At 42.5% G+C, this 9,699-nt stretch overlaps 1 protein-coding gene across 3 annotated transcripts in view; it reads right to left on the bottom strand.

Moving 5' to 3' along the window:
• Nucleotides 1–194: 194 nt before the first annotated feature.
• MYOCD (myocardin) overlaps nucleotides 195–9,699 on the bottom strand; it is a 103,397-nt gene continuing 93,892 nt past the window's right edge. For all 3 annotated transcript variants that reach the window (XM_017531389.2, XM_017531390.2, XM_017531391.2), the window contains 3 exons: nucleotides 9,002–9,130; nucleotides 5,625–5,682; nucleotides 195–3,590 (listed from right to left, as the gene is read on the bottom strand). In XM_017531389.2, the coding sequence (XP_017386878.1) occupies nucleotides 3,019–3,590; nucleotides 5,625–5,682; nucleotides 9,002–9,130 (759 nt within the window). In that variant the 3' untranslated portion in view covers nucleotides 195–3,018. The remainder of the gene's footprint in view (nucleotides 3,591–5,624; nucleotides 5,683–9,001; nucleotides 9,131–9,699) is intronic.

Here is a 9,699-nt window from a genome sequence, read left to right on the forward strand (position 1 = left end):
TTTTTTTTTGAGATGGAGTGTCGCTCTGTCACCCAGGCTGGAGTGCAGTGGCACGATCTCGGCTCACTGCAACCTCCGCCTCCCGGGTTCAAGCGATTTTCCTGCCTTAGCCTTCTGAATAGCTGGGATTACAGGTGTGCCCCACCACGCCTGTAATCCCAGCACTTTGGGAGGCTGAGCCAGGTAGATCACGAGGTCAGGAGTTCAAGACCAGCCTGACCAACACGATGAAACCCCGTCTCTACTAAAAAATGCGATCTGCTCTTTTAACTGTGTTGGTTTGCATTAGGATATGAGAACCATTTTATGTTTTGTCTACTGTAAGGCATGTCTATCTGTCCTGGGTCATAGCGTAAAAGATCCCCATAAAAAGTCATGATCTGGAGAAGCACAGAGGCCTCCTAACTAGGTCTCATCTCTCAGACAGACATACCCAAGGAAAAAAATAATTAACACTCAGTCCCGGGTCTCAGAGTAGGGGCACAGTGTGAGTTTGTTTTCCAAAGGAAGGGCAAGAAAAATAACATACAAACAGCAAAACGTGACACCTGAAAAGTATACTGACCAGCAAGCTTTGTCAAGACCCCAAGGAAACATCAACATTTGAGGAATGAACAAATGTGTGGAATGTGTTAATAAGGTTTTCTTCCCCATAGCTTCATCTTCAAAGGAAACACTGGCAGTTTTTTTCTTCTGGATTTTTGGTTCTGATGACTGACATAAAAGCAAAATAAAAAATTTACCATGTGGATCTGTTAAAGCACAATGCAGATGAAGGAATGTAAAATGATTTTCATGTTCCTTTCATACTTCTTTATAAGAGACTGTGATACCATTTCCAGCTACTAATGGTGAAGCCGTTCTGTCTTTTCAAGTCCATATTCATCGCCAAGATGAGCTTGTTCACGATAAGCAAGTAGCTGTGAATCATCGGTTTGGAGTCCTTAGTCATACACAGAGAGGCAACGTGTAGTCTGGTTGATTAATCAGGAATTCGTAGTGAGAAAGGCCAGGTATCATTCACAGCAGATTAAGGGCTAAAGGCTTTTGGTGTAGAACTCTGTAACACTGCTTTTGAAGATACATGCACACACCGATATAATATACACATATGTATATATCTATTATACACATGTGTGTGTCTGTGTGTGTATGTGTATTTCCCTCCCATCCCACCCCCAGAATAAAATCTGGCAGCTTTCAGAGTAGCAATCACCAAAAACACTCAGTGTTCACACATTTTTACAAGTTAACAATGGAATGACTTCTAAATCTTTGGTTTATCAAAAAGAGAGCTTCTAAAATCACAACATTTTTGATTATTTTTTCTATAAGTGCACAGTGAACATTTTTTTTTTACAAAATATAAAAACAGTGCCTTAGTGATTTAAATAAAAAAGCAAAACAACAGCAATAGCTCCTTTCTACAGCATGCAACAATATAAAATGGTGAATTGGAGCCACAGTGAGCCTTACAGAGACTGTCCTGAAATTTTAGTTTTTTCCAACTCCCAGCCAAAGCCACGAGAGGTAATGAGGAATGCACATTGGACCGCTGTCTTTTTCCTTCCATCGTGTTCAATGTGCAATTCTGTTTTCTTTCAAAAACCCAGATCTGAAATTCTCTCCTGTAAATATCATCCGTATTTATCTTTACAATATTATGATTTCCAATTTCCCCAGGGCAACACAAACCAATAATTTCTTGAAAATTAAGTGAGACTAGAAAGAACTTTGTGACGGATGGACCAAGTCACCAGTTTCTTCCTAAAGAAATTCTTGTAACTTCCTTTTGCAGCAAACTGTGTGTTTGGAGAATGAGTTCTTCAGGAGAACCTGGATTGTTAATTTTTTCAAAAATGGCTTTCTTCGGATTATGGCAGCTTGTGAGAACTGAGATTTCCTTCCCTCCCAATGTTGGGGCAGAAAAAGAAAGATGTCAAATGAGGAACAGGAAAGGACCGGTACCTTGAAGGAAAAGTGGAATGGGAGAAAGATAAACTGATAAGAAGAAAGCAAAAGGAGAGGTGGACTTGCATAAGTAATAGTCCTGTTATAGGAACCCAGGGTATTTATCCCAGGGTATGTGAAATGATGTTATTCTCTAGGACTGTCTGAATTTTCTCTGGCACAGCTTTTTTCCTGTCCCTAGAGATATATTTCTGCCCATTTGGTCATCTCCAGTCTTTGGAACTAAAGGGGGCTGTGTTGGGGAGCTTGTGGCATCTCCTTCAGGGGAAGAAAGTCCGCATTCTTCAGGGTTCTCACCTAGGACACATACTTATCAGCACAAGGATGGTGGGAATGATTGGGCCACTGGTTAAAATAGAAGAAAGTTCTGTGGACTCAGTTCAGGTTAACTGTTATCAGTGACCACACAGAGTCCTGGGTATAAGTTCAGAACCACTCCAGTGCGGCAGTTTTGTGGCAGAGGGACATTGAGTGGATTCAGCTTCTCTGGAAGTAGATTGGTTTTGTCTCTCTGTCTCAAGAACTTTTGAACTGAAGCTGAGTCTGCCTTCTCTTTTGAAAGATAGGTAATGGAGACCCTGGGCAGCAGCTTCTGTCGCAGGTACGCCTTCCATAACCTTTGAGGGTCTGGCTTCCCTGTACTCCCAAAAGACTTCATTTTCCTTCCACGTTAGATCTAGTGAATTCATGAGAAAAGCTTAAAGTGTTAGCTTATGCCCCAACAAAGTCTGAGAAAAATTATGGACTAGAAAATATACTGGTCTTTGAAAAGGCAGTGAAATATATTTTTTGGCATTCTTAACCTGAGAAAGCACATTTTTGAATACATTGTTGAAATCATTCACAGCTACTGAATGTTGGTAACTATTACAGAATACATATTTTTAAAAATGACTTCTATTTGTTCTTGTTGATTGCCACAGAAGTCTCCATTGCTTCTTTTTAATTCCCTTCTTTTTTATTTTTGGATCGTAATGTATGTATGGTTGTGTGCTTTCCCCCGTGGAATTCCTATTGGTCTTCCATAGCACTGGTGCATCGGGCATTCTACCACTGCTGCAAGTGAAGGTCCATGGAAGAATTCAGATTGAGATCAGTGACATCCAGGAAATCGATATTAAAGATGCTGGGGCTGCTGGTGGCGAGGGAGCCAAAGCCAGGTGTGGAACTTGGCGGAGTGAGGTCCAGCCACTCCATGGTTTCCCAAGGAGATTCAGTGAAGCTTAACTGCAGCCCATTGCTGTCCACAGAAGAGGGTGAAAACTGTGTCTGCATCGGGGAGAGGGGTCCTGGCAAGATCTCATGTGCATTGAAGAGATCTTCCGCAGCCTTCCCGGGGAATCCCTCCATTATCCCGTCAAAATGAGGCTCTTCGCTCCCAATTTTTAGAAGGGTAACATCACTCACCTTTCCTAGGGGGCTCTGGGAATTTAACAAGACTTCAAGATGCTCATCACTGTCGGTGGCATAGGGATCATAGGGGATCTGGCTGCCTGAAGAGGTTTGTTCAAAGGAAGCTGAGGGCTTGGGAAGGATAGCACTTGGGCTTCGGGAAGATCTGGGTATCTTTGGGACTTTTTGAAGACATGAATGATCCTCTCTAGCATCTGCTGGCATTTCTGTGGGTAAAACAGGATGTGGCTTGTTAAAATCACTTCAAATCGAGCATGCCATGCAATGTGAGTAAGTTACACTTAGATACAGAAGACGCCACACTTCCCTGATCCCCCTCACCACCCAGTCTCATCTCTAAGCTGCTCTGTCGTCCTCCAATTCATCTTCCCTCCAGTCTTTCCCCAAACCCTTTCCTCCTGGGAATTCCACTCTGTGACTATTAACCTCTTCTTTGAAGGTTCCTGTACTTACTCCTTCTTTAACCCCTGGTAGTCCCTTGAGAACACTGAGTCCATCCTGACACCCTCAGCAAGGGCCTGAAGATGAGGGATCAGGTGCTATGCAGTTGCCACTTTCTGATTTGCTACTCCCCGTCCTTCTGACGACAACTCAGCAGTTTTGGGGTTTGAGGGTGACACCAACACCTCACCCCTAGCCTCCTGGTCATTCCTCCTTATCCACTGAAAACTCTACTTCCTAGTCCACTGCCTTTTCCCCACTTCAACCCTTCTTATTCTATAACCTGAGCATCCTCGGAAATCACAGTGTTCATGCTGGCCTCTCAGCTCTTGACTTCCTCCTCAACTCCAGCAATTCCCCCATTCCCACCCCATAAGACACACCTTGGATCGTGTCATCTCCAAATACTGCATCCCGCTGAAAGCTGGCTTTCAAGCTGTATTTTCTACTCTCTCTTTTCAAGCAATATCCTCTCCCATCCCTCCAGGCCACTTATCAAGCACCCCATAACAATAATTTCCTAACCATTCACAGTCATGCCAATCCATAGATTGCTACATTATCACTGTCCACCAGCCCCTCTGGCCTTCACCTCTTTCCTTGTCCAGACTATATTTTTGGCAGAACCCCACACCTGGATGAACCTGATCATTCGCCTTCTCTAAGCATGCTCTGGATCACCAGAACGTTGCAAGAGAAAAATTCAACTAAGCTGACTGGGTTTCGCTTTAGATTCCTGATGTCAGACCTACAATTGGCATTTAAGACTACAAAACCACCCTGCTGTGTTTCTCCAGAAAACTCAATTCATTCAGGATGAAGTCATAACTGCTCTTCTTCCCCTGAATCTTCCACACTCCCCTTCCGCATCCTCATGTGTTGCTGACCTTGCCACATACTTCATTAGAAATGCATGAGGGCATCCAATATGAACTCTCTCATCTTTCCGTCACAGAACTCATATGCATACATATGTCTGTGCCCATCTCTTTCTTCTTCCTTCCTGTTACAGTGGAGGAAGCTCCATTCACTTGCTTCTTGTCTGTCTCCCTTACCAGACTGTAAACTCCATAAAAATCAGGACTTTGTCTGATGTATCCCAGAGACCAACATGATACCTGGCTACCTCTTCTCCAAGTCCTTTGCTACCTCCTTCTCTGAAACTTTAAATTTTTTTGCTTAAGGATTCTGCCCTGAGTTCTTTTCTTTTTATCTACACATCCTCCTTGGGTCATCTTATTCATGTGTGTGGTTTCAAATCCTAGGCACACACTCCGTAATTTTTTTTTAAGTAAATAAATGAAAAAAATTAAAAGGCAACAAAAAGAACGTGTTGATTATGTTTTATTGCTAGCATGAATAACATTTAAGCATGAATGAACCATCCAGTGGAAGGTTACTAATTGAATTGCATTTTGAGTAGGTAGCACAAAACTTTCATTATCTGCTTTTTCCTTTTCTTATAATTGAGAAGGCAGGGACATTGGGATTAGAACATAGAAAAAAATAGTGCTGCAAGAGAAAATATTTAAGGAAACAAGGGTTAGGCTGAAACATGAAGACTATTAAAATGATTGCTGAAAAATGCTCCCAGGACAAAGGCAGTGAAGAATCATCCACCATGCCTTCTTTTATCAGCTCTAATAATGCTCAGGAATCTCCAAAAAAAAAAAGACTCTCCCTGAGGACTACCTAGTACATCCAACTCAGTGTACTTCTGATCTTGCTACCAAGAGTTCATTCCTTAGAATCCACACAAGCTCAGAATGTCCTAATGGACAGGCCGCAGGCAGTCTTACCTCCGCTTTCAATAAGGACATCCAGGAGTTCATCCATCTGCTGACTCCGAGTCATTTGCTATTGCAGATTAACCAAAGGAGGACAGACAGGTTAGAAGGTGGTCATCTCTGCAGGGAATCATTAGATGCAGCACTGCAGGTTGTTGAACTAGGTTTGGTTAAGTTTTTTTTTTTTTTTTTTTTTTTTTCCTAATTGGGGTAAAATCACATAACTTTAAATTTACTATCAACCGTTTTTAGGTGTACTGTTAAGTAGCATGAAGTCCATTCACATTGTTGTGTGACCATCCCTACCATCTATCTTCAGAATTCTTTTCATCCTGCAAGACTAAAACTGTGTGTGCATTAAACCCTAACTTCCCACGCCCCATCCTTTAGCCCCGGAAGCCACGATTTTCCTTCCTGTCTCTACGAATTTGTCTATTCTATCTAGGTCCCTCATATAAGTGAATCAGACAGTATTTGTTCTTTTGTGACTAGCTTATTTCACTAAGCATAATGTCCTCAAGGTTGATCTGTGTTGTGCTACGTGTCAGAATTTCTTTTTTTTAAAGACTGAATAAAATTCCGTTGTATAGATATAACACATGCTGTTTATCCGTTCATCTGTTAATGGGCATCTAGGCTGTTTGCATCTTCGGGGTACAGTGAATAACACTGCTATGAACATGGGTCTATTGCCTAAAGGTTTTTTTAACCCTGTTTGATTAAGCTTCAGTATTAATTTTAGGCATATAAACTACTGAATTAAACAATCTACTACAACAGGAGAAGGGAGAAAGAAGGCAGAATGCTTCCCAGCACAGAGTACTTTAGAGATAGTTCAGTTGTTTGAGAGGTTTTGTTAGATACAGTGAACTCCAAGTTTCTCTTCAAAGAATCAGTATGTCAGTATGCTCAGCTCTCTTATTCTTTAATTCTCCATTTCAAAGTTTAACTTCCTTGTAGTTTCAGTAAAAACCTTTCCACCAGTTCTACTCAGTAGTTCACATCTGTTCCCCTGTTCCATCCTGACTCATCCGGGTCACCTGCTCCAGTCACCTGCTCTGACCCCTGGTTACCTGCTCTGACCTGCCTGTAACTGTCCTTCCCGCCAAATGACCCACCCCGCCACTCCAGCTCATACCCTTGCTCTCTTTAAAATAGCCAATTGGAATTAGCTTAGACTGTGCAGTCTAACCCTAGCCAATAGGGTAATGACATAGCAGTAGGGGCAACCTCCATCAGGAATAAGAACCGCTTCGCTTCCCTTGTCCAGCTGTGCCTTCACCATTGTTCCATCTGTGAGCCGCACCCTTCTATAGAAGTAAATTGCCTTGCTGAGGAAATTTATATTCCAGTGCAGCACCAAATATTTACACATAACAGTTTTCATCCCAGGAGCAGGACATCATAATATATAGAAAATACCTTTTTGGCTATCTGTGATGGCTCACTCCTGTAATCCCAGCACTTTGGTAGGCTGAGGCAAGTGGATCACGAGGTCAGGAGTTCGAGCCCAGCCTGGCTAACATGGTGAAACCCTGTCTCTACTAAAAATACAAAAATTAGCCAGGTGTGGTGGTGTGTGCCAGTAAACCTAGCTACCAGGGGTGCTGAGACAGGAGAATCGCTTGAACCCAGGAGGCGGGGGTTGCAGTGAGCCGAGACCACACCATTGCACTCCAGTCTGGGCAACAGAGTGAGACTCTGTCTCAAAAAAAAAAAAAAAAAGAAAAAAGAAAAGAAAACAAAATGCCTTTTTAGGCTATTACTTTGAAGTGACCTAAATCTACCTCTCACTTGGTTGCTGCAACGTGGCCCAAGAACTTGGTCCGTATTGTTGGTTCCTCATTGCAATAGCTTGAGGAACCTGTAGACACTTGTAGGATATGCCCTGTCCTCTCTGGCTCATCTCAGTAGAGTCTTATTTCTGGATGCCCACTTTGCCTGGCTGTTTTCTTTTCTTTTGAAACTGTGAAGGATCAGCTGATGTTTACAGAAACCAGGAGAGAGGAATGGGGAGAACAAAGGCATCTATCCATCTCACTCCTCTGACAACCCAGACTCAATAAACACAGGCATCAAAAATCAATGTGGATGCTTCTGATAAAAAAAAATGAGTCACTTATCACTTCAGAAGGTACCAGATGCCTGAGGGACTGGCAGGTAATGGAATGAACTGAATATAGAATAAGAAAAAGAGGCAGAGAGCAGAGCATAGCTGTGGCTCAAAGTAGCAGCAGAATCTTGCTTTAGGCAATTGTCGACTCGCAGCACTGTGGCTCCTGGGTTGCCAGATCCTCTAATTTTTTAGAAATTAGAAAGCCCACGTTGCATACCATCTCCTGTTATTTAAAACGTTCTTTAAGCCAAACAGAACTTAACTTCTGGCTGACTTTAATCTGTGGGATACCCGTATGCAGCAACTGATGTAGATGTTCTGTTCTGGGTTGAGGACATATAAAAGCTATCGAATACCTTATCCAAGTTCAGACTGTTTGAAATACAGGATCGTTTACTGTTTTTTCTTTTTCTTTTTCTTTCTTTTTTTTTTTTGAGACGGAGTTTTTCTCTTGTCACCCAGGTTGGAGTACAGTGGCACAATCTTGGCTCACTGTAACCTCTGCCTCCCAGGTTTAAGCAATTCTCCTGCCTCAGTCTCCCAAGTAGTTGGGATTACAGGCATTCACTGCCACATCCACCTAATTTTTGTATTTTTAGTAGAGACGGGGTCTCACCATGTTGGCCAGGCTGGTCTCAAACTCCTGACCTCAGGTGATCCAGCTGCCTCGGCCTTCCAAAGTGCTGGGGTTACAGCTGTGAGCCACCACACCCGGCCTTGTTTTTTCTTTTTCTTACTTTTTAATTTTGAGACTTCCCAAATACGAATGAAAGTAGAGGATACAATGAACCTCCTTGCATTTATTACCCAGCTTCAATCAACACCCAATCAATGTTTTGCCAGGGTCATTGAATTTTAAAGCCGGGGAGAACCTCAGGAAGTATTACCCTGACAATCACTCTCATATACTTGAGAACCTTTTATGTGCCTGAACAATGTAGTATGTGCTAGGTTATCTAGAATCCTTACCAAGTAAATATTATCCCTATTTTGTGTAAGAGAGGTGAAGCATTCACCTTATTGACAGTATGGCGGCTGGCAGATAGCAGGGCTGGTACCAAAGCCAGGCAGGTGACCCTCTTCTCTCCTTGCCTCACACAGCTATACACGCAACACTGTTTTCCAATTATTGTCTAGGTAATTTGCTTATTTTGGTGGCAAGGCACACAACACAGTATCAGAATTTACAAACTGCATGAAGTTTAATCATCTAAAACAATGTCTGTTCATTGAGTCAGTCTATTCTTCCATAAAGAACAAATCACATGGTTACCTGCTTTACGGCATCCTCATAGGATGGAGGCTGTGTTACCTCTGAAATTGCTGAACTTGACTTAGAAAAAGTTGGGGATGGAATTGAAAACTTTGGCCCCACCTTATCAGAAGAGTGTAAACCAGCCATCTGCATGGGTAAAATACAGAGAAAGGCATTGAATTCATGGATCTGAAATGATATTGCTACTGTTCTAGAAACAACAGGTTAAATTTTGGAAAAATTAATCTAAGAGAACAAAAAGGGTCCCGGGCTTAGAAAATAACTCCCATAACAATAGCGAATTCCACTGTGGGTTTATTGCTGGTAGCATCTCAGAATGGGAACCTTGCAGAATTATTTTTCCCCTTAAAATGCACCCTTTTCTTTTAGGGAAAAATAAGTAAGAGTCAAATTCAACGCAAAATAAATGAGGTCAGGCAAGGTGGCTCATGCCTGTAATCCTAGCACTTTGGGAGGCCAAGGTGGGCAGATCACTGGAGGTCAGGACTTCGAGACCGGCCTGTCCAACATGGTGAAACCCCATCTCTATTAAAATACAAAAATTAACCGGGTGTGGTGGTGTGCGCTTGTAATCCCAGCTACTCTGGAGGCTGAGGTGGGAGAATCACTTGCACCTGGGAGGTGGAGGTTGCAGTGAGCCAAGATCACGACACTGCACTTCAGCCTGGGTGACAGCGAGACTGTGTTGCAAAAAA

The sequence above is a fragment of the Cebus imitator genome, unplaced genomic scaffold, assembly GCF_001604975.1.
Source record: "Cebus imitator isolate Cc_AM_T3 unplaced genomic scaffold, Cebus_imitator-1.0 Scaffold72, whole genome shotgun sequence".
Lineage (NCBI taxonomy): Eukaryota > Metazoa > Chordata > Mammalia > Primates > Cebidae > Cebus > Cebus imitator.